Genomic DNA, 17,723 nt, shown 5'->3' with positions numbered 1-17,723 from the left:
AACTGATGACGTCACAACAGTCATAAAAAAAATGTAATAATAATAATAATAAATTCTGGCTTCGACTCCCTCTTTTTTTCCCCCTCTTTTGTATATTTTTATTCCTCTTATTTTCATTTTGTCTTTTTTAATTTCATTGTGGTTATTATGTAATGTATGCTTACTCTTTTGTATGTTCTCGTTCTCTGCAATAAAAAAAGAAAAGAAAAAACCCTTCTGGTTTCAATTTTTTTGTATGATAAAGCTGCTGAAATTACACATAATTGCTACCCAGTAAATTATAAACGTGCAAATTTTTTTTTTTTTTTGGTGACTGAAAGCAGATCCTTCTCATTTTAAATGTATAATTTATTACTATGTCTTGCCAAATTTCACATACACAAGTGGTCCTTTTCAAAGAAACGAAAACATTTTATTTTCAAGAAAGATATTGATTTAGGCCTAAATTCTTTAAGGAATTTAAAAAAAAATGACCCTTTATGGTGTAATACATGTAAGTTGTAATAGGCTTTATGATAGTGTAATGTAACCATCATAGTTCTCTGTTTTGTCTTTGAAATAATCTTGCAAAAAAAAAAAAAAAAAAAAGAGGAAAGAACATCGATTGAGCTGAACTGATTTATTATCTTTCACCCAGTTTACAGATAAATGCATTATTTTGTTATTTATGAGTTCATTTTATTATTTTAAAAGATGTCAGCTAAGACTGAACACTGAAGTATAGAAGCTTGTTTCAATTTTAAAAGAAAATTGCAACTTTATCATGCAGTTCTGACTTTATAACTCACAATAGCAAGTTTATATCATGCAAATTAGTTTTTTATTATTATTCAGTGGCGGAAACAAGCGTCCACACTAAGGGTCTCCAGCTGAAAAATGTAGATTTGATCTGGCAGGAAGAGAAAGAGTCATGACCAAGTGTTGGAGAGGAGAAGATTTAGTGACAGAAAACACTGAGGAAAGACTGCAGACCTTCTTTCATCAAATTAAGACCAGGAATGTGTAGTAAGAAAAGAAAAAGTGTTTTTGATTTCAATTTGACTGCAGATCCTACGCAACATAATGTAGAGATGTAAATGAAGAACAAGCAGAACAACACAGCTGATTTATTTGGGTGCTCCAGTCGTCATTAGACACGTTCCCTCATTGAAACTCACACAGACAGAGTGAACATTCATCACAGTTGAACTGAAACTTCTTAAAGATGATCTATATATATATATAGTATTTTTATCTTTTCAATAAGAGCGTGACAGATCTCTTACATTATTCATGAGAACAAAACATAATGCTCTTGAGCTGCAGTTAAGACTAAAACATGTCACACGATTCTTGTACATTCATCAGAAAGAGCCCGTGTGCTGGAAGCGGTGGGAGAAAGGTCAAAGGTCGGCTTTCGTCATGCATCGCTGGGGTCGTCCTACAGGGGACGCTCTGAAAAGGCGGTGAAGCTCTTGACTCGTGCAAAAAACAGAGGCGTGTACATTTTGTCCACATCAAACGCAGTGACGATAGTCTCTCCGGTGGATCTGAGGAGAGGAAGAAGAGGAGGAAGAGGAAGAGGAGGAGAGGAAGAGGAAGAGGAGAAGAGGAGGAGGAGAGGAGGAGAGAAAGAGGAGAAGAGGAAGAGGAGGAGAGGAAGAGGAGGAGGAGAGGAAGAGGAGGTGGAAGAGGAGAGGAAGAGGAGGAGGAGAGGAAGGAGGAGGAGGAAGAGGAGGAGGAGGAGAGGAAGAGGAGAGGAAGAGGAGGAGAGGAAGAGGAGGAGGAAGAGGAGAGGAAGAGGAGGAGAGAAAGAGGAGAAGAGGAAGAGGAGGAGAGGAAGAGGAGGAAGAGGAGGAGAGGAGGTGGAAGAGGAGAGGAAGAGGAGGAGAGGAAGAGGAGGAGAGGAAGAGGAGGTGGAAGAGGAGGAGAGGAAGAGGAGGAGGAGAGGAAGAGGAGGTGGAAGAGGAGGAGGAGAGGAAGGAGGAGGAGGAAGAGGAGGAGGAGAGGAAGAGGAGAGGAAGGAGGAGAGGAAGGAGGAGAGGAGGAGGAGGAGAGGAAGAGGAGAGGAAGGAGGAGAGAAAGAGGAGAAGAGGAAGAGGAGGAGAGGAAGAGGAGAGGAAGGAGGAGAGGAAGAGGAGGAGGTTAGAAATAACCACTAAATCAAAAACGTACATAAAACAAAACAGTTAGTCAATAAATTGTAACAATATAAATAATGAATGAATTAATAAATAAAATAGTATGAAGTAAAAAAACAACAAAGAAGAAAAAAAAGGGTGGATAGCAATCTTAAACTCAACAGGACCAGGACACGATTGTTATGGGACTGAAGACTGGACAGCACCAGCTCGAGTCACATGACCCACGGCAGAGCCCGTCTACGGAGAGCCTGGCCACTCCCTATTAAGTCCTATTGTGCCGAATGTTGCTTGTAGTTCCACCAGAGTTCCACTGGGGGCGATCGCCCATGAGTGCACAATGAATGGGAGTCTATGGGGCTATACGGCTAAATGTGTCTCTTTCACCCGATTGCCTTTGAGAAATCTCAGATTTGATTGTAGATTTTGCAAGTTCAACATGGGTTATAGGTCGAAAGTTGAATGAACGAGTACTTGTGTCCTTTCGGTTTCTTACAGGTTGAGTTGTTGTTGCCCATAACAGACTAGCATTCTGCTAATGAACGCTGATTGGTCAGTGAAGGACTGATTACGACCAGAGATACCGCTTGATGGCATCGTGTGTGTGTGTGTGTATTTTCGGCGTGGTCTTTTAAAACAACAAAACAAAAACTCGTCTAGCACGTGTGTTTACCTGTGTCAGCTGTGTTGTCGATGCCTCGAGAGAAAAGAAAGTGCAGAGCGCGAAAGCACCAGAGTGACTGAAGGATTGCCGTAAAGCAGTATCTCTGGTCGTGTGTATGACGTCATTGACATTTTAAAAGACTTTTTAAAGCAAATAATTGACTCTAAAAAATCTAACACCCAGCAATGTGTAATTTCTTTGCATCTCCTTTCGAATACAACATTCAAATTACTAGAAAAAAAATTATATCCTGAGAAAAGTGGATTTTGAGGGGTATAGCACCCGCCATAGACCTCCATTCATTCTGCACTCGTCCTGTGAGCGCCCTCATGTGGAGCCAGAGTGGCACTGCACTCGTCCTGTGAGCGCCCTCATGTGGAGCCAGAGTGGAACTGCACTCGTCCTGTGAGCGCCCTCATGTGGAGCCAGAGTGGAACTGCACTCGTCCTGTGAGCGCCCTCATGTGGAGCCAGAGTGGAACTGCAACCAGTTCAGAAGCCGGAAGTTGACTGAGAGTGGAAGTTCTGCCCTTATTAGACATTCTCTGCCCATGACATGGACCCCTGCTCTGCATTTCTCTCCGATACGGTAGGAAAATTAAATGTGGAGGATTTTTAACACTTTTTACTCGTGTTTGTAGTTCCTCCTCCAAAGCACAGTGGGTTGTGGGTAATATTAGCTGTTATAGTGAGCACGGATCCACACTTCGAAAATCCACCGGAAACAGAATCATCCGGGGACTTCTGGCACACTCTCTTCAGCATACTATGCTTTGGGACACACTTATTTCAATCTCACACACGGTTTAGGGTGTATAGTACGGACACTGAGACGCAGGGCATGGCACCTGTAGGTGATGTGGCAGGAATGGTGGATCCACACCAGCTTGTTGAAGCGCTGACGCCCCCCAGAGGCCAGCTGCAGTCCCACATGAAACGAGCGCTCGGCTTCGGGAACTGGGTTCCGCCTGCAGAACCGGCTCCTCTGGTACTCGGACACCTTCTGCTGAGAAATCACAACCAATTCAATTCACATTTATTTGTATAAAACGGTTAGTTCCAGTCCTTGATTCTGATTGGTCAATAGCTGTGTTTTAATCATGATAAAACACTATGACCACTTCACCCAACAGCTCTATATATCACTACACAATAGGGGTGTGACGAGATCTCGTGTTACGAGATCTCGCGAGATTAAAACGCGACGATATTTCTCGTCGAGGTAAAACTTTGTCTCGTGAGTGAGGGTGAAATTAGTAGCCTATTGAAGATGCCCCTGCCACTTTTAAATCATTTGTGTGCCGGGCCAATCACACACACACACACACACGCTCACTGGCGGGCGCACACACGCACACTCACTGTTGCTCGCACTCTCACTCACTCACGCTCACACTCAACCCGTCGTGGAGGACCGTTAAAGTTAAACATGCTAGTCTTTCTGTCATGATGTCCTGGAGCATCGCAGACGCGTAGGTTGTCGCCCACTATGACACACTATTCGAAATGAAACGATCGAATCTTGCGTCCCGACGCCCGTTGTCCTTTACGAATCTCCACGAAACGGATTGTGCCAAAATCGCGCTAAAATAGTCTAATCTGAACCAGGCAGGTAATAAACATTTGACCTATCGCGCAAAGAACATATTAAAGCACTAAGACATGGGAACAGTATAGCTAACATTCACATATCACAAGTCATATCGACATCGCAATATTAAACAATGTTATCGCACATCGCAGCTTTTCCTCATATCGTGCAGCCCTAGTTAGCTACTGCCCAAAGGTCTCAAATGCTGCCAGAAATCGTCGACATGCTTATATTCTTGAAAAAGAACATGACCAAAATCTTAGTCTGTTCTGTGTAGTTAATTTTATCTCTTTTTCATGCTTGAAAAAAAAAAAATGTTTCTGTTTGAACTTGTAGTTTTGAGAGAGCAGTACTTTGATTATGGATACACACTTACTGTTTGCATTTAAAGTGTTATTTCAGTTATTTATATTTATTTTATTTATACTGTTTTATTTTTCTTTATGTTCGATTTGTGGAAAGGAGTTAGATTTCTCATGTGAAATCGTACAGGGGAGAAGCCAGACAGTAGAGTTTATAGCAAAACATTTTGCAGTGTTTGCATGTCCTTTACTGCATAGAATTCATTAAAATAGAAGTAAAATAACATTCATTACAAGTTGATTTCAAAATGAACCTAAATTGTTTTGCATTTTGTGATTTTCAGTTGAATAAAAGACTATTTTCCATTCATATATTTCATCATTGAGGATTTCTTAAAAATTGTGTAAAAATCTCGTCTTGTCTCGTTCTCGTGAACCCAATCTCGTGTCTCGTCTCGTCTCGTGGAGTAAGCGTCTCGTCACACCCCTACTACACAACACCCCTAGCAACCACTCTTAGCAACGTAAACATGTCTGATCTCACTGATTTTGCTCACTGAAGCTTATAGACCTTATGCGCCAGAGAAACAAGCGCGTCGCCATCTTTAGAATATTGTCTTTTAACTTCCGTTTTTGCGGTCGCTCTGTATGTTTCTACGGCGCTGCTGTCCAGGAGTAATTAGCTTTTGAAGTGGATTTACTTAATGTAAAGTTAACGAAAGTTATCATGAGGATTGTAATGTTTAAAGCAGATGTCTTAACAATGGCAGTAGACTGGGAAGATTTTAAAACTAGCCTTTCATTCATAAATAGGCAAGATCGCTGTGAAAATACAGACCGGAAGTCAAAAGACGAGCGCAGCGCTGAAAAGGGGCGGGGCTACATAAGGTCTATATTGTATTGTGGGAGATCGAGTAAGCGAGTGTACCTGCATTTACAGTAGACGTAGCATTTTCCTTCAGCTCAGTCCTATATTCATAATAAAAAATCAGTTTGAATGTCCGCTGCGATATCTTGTCCTATTAACGGCTAAGGGGTTTTCTAGAGCCCTGACAGGCTAGTCATCTATCATCTCCGTGTTCACAAGTTTGAGTCCTTTCAATATAAAAGTCTTCTCTACTGACTGACTCACTCGTTAAGACAGTCTTTGCCGCCATCTAATGGTGTAATAATGTGACTCTGATGCTGTTCACGAACAAGGACTATTTTTTTCCGGCGGAAGGAAGGCTTTCAGTGATTTTATTTAATTCAATGGTTGCATTGATACACATGTTTTTGGCTTTAATATTTGTATGTGTGGTAACCGTTTTATAAAAGCACTAAGGTACTCGAGGCTAGAGCTGTATGGTGAATAAGTCACGGCTGAAAAGGGTTCCTCCGCTCCGCTTCGAGCCGAACAACGCCCTTCAGCCGTGACTTATTCACCATACAGCTCTAGCCTCGAGTGCTTGCGTATAGCGCTTTTCACAATACACGTCGTTTCAAAGCAGCTTCACAGAAAATGCATGAGTCCACATTACAGTTTAGAGTGATCTGTTATCAGAGATAAGTTATGTTTTTCAGAAATGTACATATACAAAATCACAGTTAGCGAAAAATGTATTAATTTAAACGATTTAATAATTTAAGGCAGAAACACTGAGCTCATTGAAGTTATTAAGACATTTAGAAATGATTGCTAGTAAAACCATAAACATATAGAACAGTGCTGTTAAATGACCAACCAACCTCTTCTTTTCTCTTGGAGACAACAACATAAACTTTGGTTTGATTGTCTGTATCCTGGGACAGCCGGTAATGGCCAAACATGATGGAGTCCATCCTGTGGGAATCAAGCATTTGAACCGTCATGTCACGTGGACTAGACATGTCAAGTTCAGAGGTGTGTTATTCATGCACACGACACACACCTGGAGTTCTTGCTGCGCAGCCGTGGGACAACGACCAACGGGTCCTCGGGGGTGGTCAACATCATCGCCTGGCCGTCAGGGAAGAAGCGCAGGTACCTGAAAGATCAGGGGTCTCATTTATAAAACTGTGCGTAGGAACCTTACTAAAAGTGTACGTGCGCCCGAAAGGCAAAAATGGCGTACGCAAAAAATATTCAGACTTATAAAACCGTTCGTACGCCAGAACCTGCGCAGAATTCACTTTATAAATCCCAGTCAGCGGAAGATTGTGCGCACATGCGTCTCCACCCCGAAATAACCATATATGGAGCTTACAACGCCTAGTTTTACTATGCAGATCCTCTTCTGCATATCATTTGCATATGATTATTCATCCACGTGATAACGTTTAACGGTACAAGACTCATTACATTAATAAAAATCATGTAGTTATCCTTGCCTTGTTTTTGAATACAATATCAAATAGTGTAAAATACATTTCAGAGAAAGTTTTTCTAAATCTTTTCCACTGGCCGAATTGTATTTAATTGATTTATATTTTAATGGAAACAGATAGTGATAGTGGGCATTATTTGCACGAAACTATTTTCTCAGACAATCTGGTAGGCTATCATGATAAGCAATTATCTACTCTGTGGTTAAAACATTAAAGCACGCCACAGGAAACGTGTTCAAAAACATCACATCCACAACAAATATTTTTATTGATTGAATATAATATTTTCTTTTGTAACTTCTCAGTAATGATTTCATGTTTAAGTGTGTAACTCCATTAATTTGAATGGCATATTTAATCTAAATGTTTATATCAGAAGTAAAACATAGTTTAAATCATTATTTTATTTATTTAAACTGTTATTTGCGTCAGTTTCACTAAACGGCCCAACGCGCTCGCTGACGCGGACATTTAAGAAGGGATGGATATTTGCTTCAAGCGACAGGCTTGGTGAGTGAAATTATATTTGTATTATCTTTCTGTATATGTTTAATTTTCTTTAGATTTTCTGTCTAAAAGTGACCAAAAAGACATTTAACTCCAGCTCACCATCGGTGTCGCCAAACTGCTCCATCTCCAAAACGTTCGTACGCATGGGTTTGCGTGCAGGTGCGCAAATTTTCCCGTCAAGTTTGTTTTTATAAATCACAACTTATGCGTCAGAAGTGGCGTACGCCTCTTTCAGGGCCTGTTTTGTGCGTACGCAATGGTTATAAATGGGCCTCGGGCCCCAGGTCTCGTCAAAGCCTCATAACACCGTGTCCTAACCAGACGCAATGCGATACGATTCCAGCGACAAATAATTTGCGCGATGCGACTGCGAGATGCGTCAAAATCAATCAAAACCCACAGCCAATCAGAGCAGCGTGTGGGCTGAGTCAGCCAATCAGAGCAGCGTGTGGGCGGAGTCTCGCGGCGAGTGCACGGCACCAGAGAGTAATCTGGACGGCACTCGCAAGAAAATGGATAAGGCTACATAATCAAATTCACAAATATTACACCATTTAAACATTATTAAAAATACATAGACTGAGTTACTAAAGCAATCTTTGTCAAATAATACACTTGTTTGTTCACAGTTTGAACGTGGAATTATCCATTGTTGCTTTTACAGCTTCAAAGCTGGAGCACTAAATGATATTCAAAGTCACATTACATGCTTTTAACATTAAATAAAGCACATAAACAGTCCCTGAGATTATCATCGCCACACTTTGTGTTTGTTGTTCCAGCGCGACGTCGCAGAAAAATAGAAACCGTTTCTAAAATAGAATCGTCGCCGTCTGGTTAGGACAAACCTGTCACTCAAGTGGCCACGCCCTTAATTATGCAGAACTTTAAGGCTTAGTATAATTTAAACGGATGAGTTATAAAAAAAATTCATTTTAACAAGACGAGTCTATGGGATTGACTCTCTTTTGCAGGCTGTCTCTAGTGGCCAGTCGATGAATTGCAGTTTAAGTCACTTCGATGTTGGATTCAAGAGAGAGGTTGCCGCTTGGGGGAAACACTGTAAATGCATACAGGTTTTGGAAGTACATGAGGGTGAGTAAATGTTGACAGAACTGTCATTTCTGAGAGGAGTATCCCTTTAAAGCCCAGATCTCACCTGTAATACTCCACCTGGTGCCAAGCCCTGTAGAAGCCATCCAGAGACTCCTCCCCCTGACGGATGTATGAGGTTTTACTGATGTAAACACCTGGACGAACCACAGACGTTTATTAAACTCTGTACGTGCAGCATATCTTTAAAAGTATTCAGACACCAGATATAATTTTTGGTATTTTTTTTTACTAGTGTGTGCAAGAACACTATAGTTCATTTATGTAAGTGAGGAGAGCGAAATAAAGTAAACTGTGACATATTATACACAAAAATTCTTCATACAGTGACTACCAAAAATGATTCAGACACTTTGAGCTGACCATGTTTTGCTGAAGTGTTTTTTCTTTAATTGCTCTTTTTACACACAGACTGAACTAAATGAAGCATTGCTTGGTGATTGGTTGAGCTAAACTGGTATTATCTTATTGTGTAGTTAAATTTAACATCTGACAGATATTCAACATAATTCATGTGTGAGACAGTCTAACAGAAGGATGGACAAAACCAGTGAAATAGTTCTTGTCATTTTTATTACCATTTTCTAAACTATAGCGTATAAACTGTGATAATGTGAGAAATGCTGAAGGTGTCTGAATACATTTTGTTTTGACTGTACATAAACGCACACGTTTACCATCAAAGCGCACACGTGGCCTCTCCAAAAACATCTCTCTCCAGGATGAAAACGGGAGCATTTTGGTGCAGCTTCGCCCCCACACTCTCAAACAGGCAGAGCGCCAGATCTCAGGGTCCCTGCAGCGAAACACACACAATTCAGTGGCAAACCAATATTTCTGGTTCTGCCATGACTCTAAGCTGGTCTCCTCAGATGTTTGGTGAGTCTGTGAGCCCACCTTGCACAGATATAGAAACCCCTGCAAACCAACGAGAGCTGCTCTAAGGCTCGAAGGTCCAGGTCACATGACACCACCCAGCGGAAGATATACATGAGCAACTCGAAGGGCAAAGCTGTGGACGTGAGAGAGAGAGAGACTGTCAGGGAAACAGGGAGACTGTGGGAATGCGAACAGAGCAGGTCGAGTGTGTGATGTACCTGAGATGTGCACCTGTGACGTGTCCGTCTCCGGCTCACACAGCTTCATGGTGTCGCAGCCCAGCATCAGCTGCTGCTGGAAGTATGTCAGCAGATCGTCGATCTCACGATCCTTCTCATTGTCCTCCAAGCTAGAGTGCATGAAGAATTTTGCATGTAGAAAATGAAGCTAATTTGTTGCATTGAGCCATTATCAGGGTTCGTACACCTATTCCAAGGTCAACTACAAGCACTTTTCAAGCACTTTCAAGGTCCATTTTAAAGCTTTTTCCAGCACCTTAATCCACCGTAAATTACATACCAATACAGTCAAAATTATTATTTAGTGTTTTTATCACATTAAAAGAGATAATGCTATAAACAGCCAAAATTATTTCATAATAGCAGAAGGATCAGATATTTAAGCATATCACAAGTTTTATTTTTCAAAATGTATCACTAAGTAGATAATGCCTATGAATAATACTTTTCATAATATTAATGTCCAAATATTGCAAATATTGCAGTTAATGTGATTTTCAGGCTGTAAAACTGAAGTTATGTGACGATTACCCGCCCGGCCAATAAAAACGGGGCATCAAAACAAGCGCGTAAATCAAAATGAAAACTCCGCCTACTTTTGCTCTGGCCAGCGTAGCGCAAATCTCTCTGTATCTGAAGGGCCACATTTTATTTCTCCATTTAATAAACAAACTATTCAGTCAGATAGGTATTTGTTATGAAAGAACTACAGTTACAATTTCAAGCATTTTATCCAAAATGTAAGCACTTTTCAAACCTTGAAAACACAACATCAAAATGTAAGCACTTTCAAGGATTTCAAGCACCCGTACAGCAGATTTATGCACAGATGATATAAAAAATGGTTTATGATGTTTTGCTTGTATATAGAGCGGTCACTGTAATACTTATGAGTTCTGACACATCACTGTCCTTTCATAACTGTCTTGATAACTTCGGGTGAGTAAAATCTTTGAAGTGACTCCCATGAGTGCAGAATTGTGATGAACGTTGATCTAGAGTGACGTAAAAGTCACATGATTTCCGACATGACTGAGTTCGCATCGCAAAACATCTGACCTGTATCGGATTCAGGACCACATGTGGAAGTGGCACAAATATGAATAAAAAAAGTTCAGATTTGGGCCACATTTCCCTGCAGTCTCCATTTTCACAAAATCTATTTTCTTTACGCAATTTTGTATGGGTGTGTTTCTGTTTACTGCAGATTCATAAATGTATGTTTGGATAAACAGGGTTCCCACCCGAGTTGCCAACTCTCGCGAGACAAATAAGCAACTGCAGCTTCAAAAACAAGCTCATTATCATTTATTATTTATTACCAATAAATGAGCCTGCAACATATTAAACTGAAACCACTCCTTTATTAGAAAAGGATAAACGGATTAGGGAAAAAAAGGTTAAAAAAATAAATAAATGTGTATTTACATCTATCATAGCTTGGATTACAGCGTTGCGCGCTGAGAGAAAACAGCTGTCGTGGCCATAGATGTAAAGAAAACGAAGTTGCTTGTCAGATTTTCCTAACAAGCACCCATATTTTTTTCAATAAGCCCAAAAGAACTGTGCTGTTTTAACACAATTTATTTAAAAAAAAAAAAAAAGCCCAAAGTTGCGTATTATAAGCGGACTTGGCAACTATGATTCCCACACTTCCCAACCAATGAATTTCCATGACCTTTCCAGTCACCTGAAACTGCTGGATGTGGATTTATATTATTATTATTTTGATTCAAACCATTTAACTAACAAATCATTCAGACTGATTATAAAAAATTATTTGCTCACCATTCAAACATAACTATGGCTTTACTATTCATACAGTTTACACAAAAGCAATATCTAACAAGAAATATAATATATAATATAAATTATTAAATATTTTACTGCAGAGCATGAGTAGAAAATGCGTATTAACCATAAGAATTGATAGTATTTATTTATTTATTAATTAATAATTTTTTGGTAACACTTTACAATACAGTCCCATTAGTTTTCATTGGGTAATGCATTGACTAACAATGAACAATACATTTGTTTCAGTATATACCATCAGATAACTTTAACAGATGCATCTTATGGTTTCAATAATTTATTAGTAAATGCTGACATTAACGTGAACTAAGATTAATGAATGCGGTAGAAGTATTGTTCATTGTTAATTAATGCAGTTAACACATATTAACAAAAAAAACCTTAATTTAATTAAAAAGTCTGGAAAACACTATTTACAATTGTCCCACTACGCATCCAAGTTTTCCATGAGCACATGTGATCCGAGCACTTACTAGCTCCCAGTCCGGTCCGGATCAGGAGTTCTGCTGTAGTTGATCCGAAACTCGATGTCCGGGACCAGCAGCATCGCACTCTTATAGTACTTGATGGCTGCAAAACATCAACGGAGGAAAAGTTTACCGGCAGTCCCGGCCTTCACTTCTTCATGGAAACCATTTTATAAGTGTAATCGTCTAATCTAAATAAATAAAAGACTGAACACCTTCATAAACCGCTCCATTCTGCTCTTCCTCGACTGCCTTCAGGAACAGCTCTCGGGCCTGTGAATGTAAGGCAAGGCCAAGTTAAGGAAATGACTGTACACATCATCACTGATTTAGATTTCATGATCATAGCGCACAATATGAATATTCATGAGTTCACAAATTTTCTAGCGATGGGTCATTCATGAAACGTTCATTGCGTCTGTCACGTGACAAATGAGCAAAAGACTCGGAAGGTAAAGTAATTATTTATGTTCCCTGTTGCTGCATTATAATGATCTCTTAAATCAGAATATGATCAAGATTGCGTAGGTGGATGTGTTCGGGGAATTTGGCTGTTAAAGGAGTGGTATAATGCCCTTTTCACAAGATGTCAAATAAGTCTCTGATGTCCCCAGAGAGTGTGTGTGAAGTTTTAGCTCAAAATACCCCCCAGATATTTTTATATAGCATGTTAAAGTTGTCACTTTTTGAGGGTTAGCAAAAACGCACCGTTTTGTGTCTGGCCCTTTAAATGCAAATGAGCTGCTGCTCCCGGCACAGGGGGCGGAGCTTCAAGAGCTTGTGCGTATTAGCAGCTCCGATTACCTCACGCAGACACACATTAAAATGACAGAAACTGTTCTGCCTTTTATGTTTAAACGGAGTCAGACAAAGATGGAGAGACTTAAGAAGAAGTGACAACGCGTAGAATGCAACAGGACGTCTCTGAATGGTTAGTTGATGAGTTTTTGTTGCTGATGTGGAGTTAACTATCTAATTAGCATATTCTGTCATGATAATCTATAAATCGCTCGTATAGGAACTGTTGTGAGATGCACACAGAGTGACTTTCTATTGCATGTGAAAAGACGGATGCTACAGTTTGAGCTGACTCACAAATGTGCTCGACTACAACAACTCTTCCTCTTCTCAACATGGATGGCATGTTCCTGGGGGCGGGGTTTATGTAAATTATAGGGTTGGTGATGTCACTAACCCGGGAGGAATAGTCCCTACCAGCCGTTTGTTGTAGTCCTTAAAAAACTATTTCTTTTACAGCAAATATCTCCCTTTGCTTTGAACTTTGAGCGTTGTAGCTTTGCAGATTAAAGTTAAAGATTAATTAAAGACATTAAAGATTAATGTGCAACATTACACACTAACTAAAGTTAGAAAAGTGAAATCATAGTATACTCAACCACCCCTTTAAAAGTATAACATTTAAGCTACTTAAAATGAACAAACTGACTCGACTAAAGATTCGTTCATTTTGATGAACGAGAGAGTCAGTAAAATGACCCAAACTTCCCATCACTAACCTTTTCCTCTTTAGCTATTTCTTGTCTCCTCTTCAGCTCGGCAGATTTCTGGAGGCTCCTCTTCCCACCGGAGCTGGGCTGAAGCTCGGACATCCACTTGGCCCGGAAAGCACTGAGCTCCATCTGAAACATCATCAGATTAGGCTCATAAGAAATTCAGGATTCCCACACCTTCTGACCAATGTGCTTTTGATGGCTTCTGCAGTCATTCATGATTACCGGGATTTGTTAACAATAAAAAGCCTTTTAAAACCTTCAATGATCAGGCAAGATTTCTGTGCAAGCTTGTTTTTGCTACAGAATAAAAAATATAAAAAAAGGTTATTGCGACTTTTATCTCACAATTTCAAGAAAAAATTCTGAATTGCAAGATATAAACACTTGCGAGTTCCTATCTCAGAATTGCGAGTCAATATCAGTCATAATTCAGAATGGCTAGTTATAAACTCGCAATTGCGCGATAAAAGTCAGAATTGCGAGATATAAACAATTGCGACTTTTTTCTCAACTTATAAACTCGGATTGCGAGAAAAAAGTCTGAATTTCGAGATATAAACTCTGAATTGCGAGAAAAAAAGTCAGAATTGCGACATATAAACAATTGCGAGTTCCTATTTCAGAATTGCGAGATATAAACTTGAATCGCGAGAAAAAAGTCAGAATTGCGACATATAAACAATTGTGACTTTTTATCTCACAAGTGCAAGATATAAACTTGGATTGCGAGAAAAAAAGTTAGAATTGCGAGATATAAACATTTGCGAGTTCCTATTTCAGAATTGCGAGATATAAACTCTGAATTGCGAGAAAAAAGTCAGAATTGCGAGATATAAACAATTATGACTTTTATCTCACAAGTGCAAGATATAAACTCGCAAATGCACAATAAAAGTTCGAATTGCGAGATATAAACAACTGCGACTTTTTATCTAACAAGTGCAAGTTATAAACTCGGATTGCGAGAAAAAAGTTCGAATTGCGAGATATGAACAATTGCGAGTTCCTATTTCAGAATTGCGAGATATAAACTCTGAATTGCAAGAAAAAAGTCAGAATTGCGAGATATAAACAATTGCGACTTTTTATCTCACAAGTGCAAGATATAAACTCGCAAATGCACAAAAAAGTTAGAATTGCGAGATATAAACAATTGTGACTTTTTATCTCACAAGTGCAAGATATAAACTCGCAAATGCACAAAAAAAGTTAGAATTGCGAGATATAAACAATTGCGAGTTCCTATTTCAGAATTGCGAGATATAAACTCTGAATTGCGAGAAAAAAAGTCAGAATTGCGAGAAAAAAGTCAGAATTGCGAGATATAAACAATTATGACTTTTATCTCACAAGTGCAAGATATAAACTCGCAAATGCACAATAAAAGTTCGAATTGCGAGATATAAACAACTGCGACTTTTTATCTAACAAGTGCAAGTTATAAACTCGGATTGCGAGAAAAAAGTTCGAATTGCGAGATATGAACAATTGCGAGATCCTATTTCAGAATTGCGAGATATAAACTCTGAATTGCAAGAAAAAAGTCAGAATTGCGAGATATAAACAATTGCGACTTTTTATCTCACAAGTGCAAGATATAAACTCACAAATGCACAAAAAAGTTAGAATTGCGAGATATAAACAATTGTGACTTTTTATCTCACAAGTGCAAGATATAAACTCGCAAATGCACAAAAAAAGTTAGAATTGCGAGATATAAACAATTGCGAGCTCCTATTTCAGAATTGCGAGATATAAACTCTGAATTGCGAGAAAAAAGTCTGAATTGCGAGATATAAACAACTGCGACTTTTTATCTAACAAATGCAAGTTATAAACTTGCAGTTGTGAGAAAAAAGTCTGAATTGCGAGATAAAAACAATTGCAAATTCCTATCACAGAATTGCTCGTTTATTTCAGTCAGAATTGCACGTTATAAACTCGGAATTGCTAGATATAAACTAACATCATAAAACATATTAAAATGCAAGAAAAAAGTCTGAATTGTGATATAAAAAATTCCTCCACTCGCAATACTGAGATAGGAACTCGCAACTGTCAATATCTCGCAATTCTGACTCTTTTTATTTGGTGGCGGAAACAAGCTTCCACAGATTCCAGAGTGAAACACGATTTTCAATGAGAAAAAACTTGCTTGGACTTGATTTTAGCCAATCACAACGAAGTATCCCGATCCAGAATGGGGAGATTGCTGGAGGGGAGGGGCTAAAAAGTGAGAGGGATTTGTGATGTCATCCAAAAAGGGCAATCATTTCAGAGGTGGAGTAAAGTATTGTGTCATGAATTATTATCTTTGGAAGAACATGCACTGACGAACTGTGCAGAATAAAACCAGGAAAACAGTGTTTTTTGCGACTAAACAGGGTCAATTTTGTTAAAATGCTGACTGATATTTCCAGGTTTTCAATATTAACCATGATGTAGGAATACTCTTAAAATGAATTAAATTCTAAGTATTTGATGAAAGCAATTTATTACATAAAGACAACTGCAACTTTCTTTCATATGCCTTCTTAAAAAAAAAAAGATCATGAAAAATGAAGATCAGGTTCACTAACTTGAATATTAGTATCCTCTGAATTTTCATCTTCCACTTCTTCAACAGTGCCATCAGTATTTTGATTGATTTCAGCCTAGAAATAACACATATTCAGTAACTTCAACTGAGATATTATGTTAAAAAGATGTGACGCAGATAAAAAAAACTTCAGCCACGTCCATGTTTGGTGTTAAAAATCAGACTGACCAATCAGAGACTAGCAGAAACTTGACAAGCATTAATCAGCAGGACCCAAATATGTGAGAAATTATTGCACTACATTTAAAAAACAAAAAACAATCGTCAATCAAATGATATTCTTATTCAGTGCATTAAAATACAAGTCCGGTTGTTTCGTGATTTGCACAATTTTTTAAACATGCATGAATAAATTAGACGAAGTTTCAAATATATGGACATTATGCATGATTGTTATTACATGCTATGCGTTTAAAGAATTATTTAAGTCTGTTATCCAGTAAAAACAACTCAGATGTGTGTGACAGGACGATAATACGTCACGGCTGCTAACACGCTAATGTTAGCTACTGATTAGCAGTAGCTAATCTTAGAAACACAGCTCTTACTGACCATAACAGGTTATTTTGCGAGCTCTTTTAATGTCGCGTTTAAAGACGTGCTTTCAACGAATATTTTACAGATCACGATCAGAGAAGCGGACGACAGAGCGGGCAAATACGCGAGCTCGCCACACGGCAGCCATCATGACGAGTGAGTTTGTGAGTGACAGCAGCGCTAGCGGAGACACTTGAGCTGCGGGTACAAAACAACATCCGGTCTGCGGTTTAAAAATAAAAGTCTAAAAATAAAAGTCTATCCTTCTGCTATAAAAATCTACATCAGAACGGCCACGTTATATATATATATATATATATATATATATATATATATATATATATATATATATATATATATATATATATATATATATATATTTTTTTTTTTTTTTTTTTTGTAAAATACTATAAATTCACTAATCTCAAATTATTTTCCATGGGCACAGAAATTGACAAAATCATGAAAAGACATACTTTAAGTTTTACTGTAAAATTTACCCTCTAGTCTAGACGGAAACAACGGAATGGCTCAGTCCTCAATCTGTTAATGTTTTGTTTATTAAAGTCGGTATCTTGAACAAGAAAAATGTAGGGCGGGACTTTTGTCCATGGGGAATTGATTGGATGGTTGTGGTTTGCTATTGGTCAATCTCATGTGATTGACAGGTTTCCCCCGCCCTCGCGCCGGTAACCACGTCATCAGAGAAGAAATGTGCTGCAAGAGGGCGCTAGGGAAAGTTGTTTTGATTAAATATTTCGATGCACATGAATTAAACAAATATATAATAATGTGCACAAATAAATGATTTATAATATATTGCAATATTACTTAAAAAAAAACAAAAAAACAAGAATGGTCAATTTAGATTTCATGGTGACTTTAAATTAGCCAATTATAGGGGTATATAAAATAAAATAAAAAGGCTATCAACGTGACATAATCATTCATCATTAGGACTGGAGCTCCATATAATAAACATAATAAATCCCGTGCAGCATTTTTTCTTCTTCTGGACAGAAGTAATG

General features: G+C 38.6%; 1 protein-coding gene across 2 annotated transcripts; it reads right to left on the bottom strand.

The window, feature by feature from the left end:
* Positions 1 to 604: 604 nt before the first annotated feature.
* fbxo9 (F-box protein 9) lies at positions 605 to 16,920 on the bottom strand. 2 transcript variants are annotated; one of them, XM_084391443.1, is made up of 13 exons: positions 16,711 to 16,920; positions 16,139 to 16,213; positions 13,563 to 13,685; positions 12,261 to 12,318; positions 12,052 to 12,148; positions 9,743 to 9,873; positions 9,543 to 9,657; positions 9,323 to 9,441; positions 8,692 to 8,782; positions 6,587 to 6,682; positions 6,405 to 6,498; positions 3,632 to 3,789; positions 605 to 1,529 (listed from the first exon to the last, which is right to left on the bottom strand). In XM_084391443.1, the coding sequence occupies exons 1-13, from the start codon at positions 16,711 to 16,713 to the stop codon at positions 1,421 to 1,423; spliced, it is 1,269 nt and encodes a 422-aa protein (XP_084247569.1). In that variant the 5' UTR covers positions 16,714 to 16,920; the 3' UTR covers positions 605 to 1,420. The 2 variants fall into 2 exon arrangements, with proteins under 2 accessions (XP_084247569.1, XP_084247570.1); XM_084391444.1 differs by having other exon boundaries at positions 3,632 to 3,786.
* Positions 16,921 to 17,723: the final 803 nt, after the last annotated feature.

This window comes from Rutilus rutilus, assembly GCF_951802725.1.
Source record: "Rutilus rutilus genome assembly, chromosome: 20".
Taxonomy (NCBI): domain Eukaryota; kingdom Metazoa; phylum Chordata; class Actinopteri; order Cypriniformes; family Leuciscidae; genus Rutilus; species Rutilus rutilus.
Note: the sequence above shows the minus strand (reverse complement) of the source record. Positions and strands in the feature narration are given on the sequence as shown.

Excerpts from the sequence above, each read along its gene's own strand:
- fbxo9 (XM_084391443.1), bottom strand. Across the intron at positions 6,683-8,691 it reads CACCAGGTGGAGTATTACAG|GTACCTGCGCTTCTTCCCTG; the intron begins GTGAGATCTGGG and ends CTGATCTTTCAG. Across the intron at positions 1,530-3,631 it reads TCCTGCCACATCACCTACAG|ATCCACCGGAGAGACTATCG; the intron begins GTGCCATGCCCT and ends TCCTCTCCTCAG.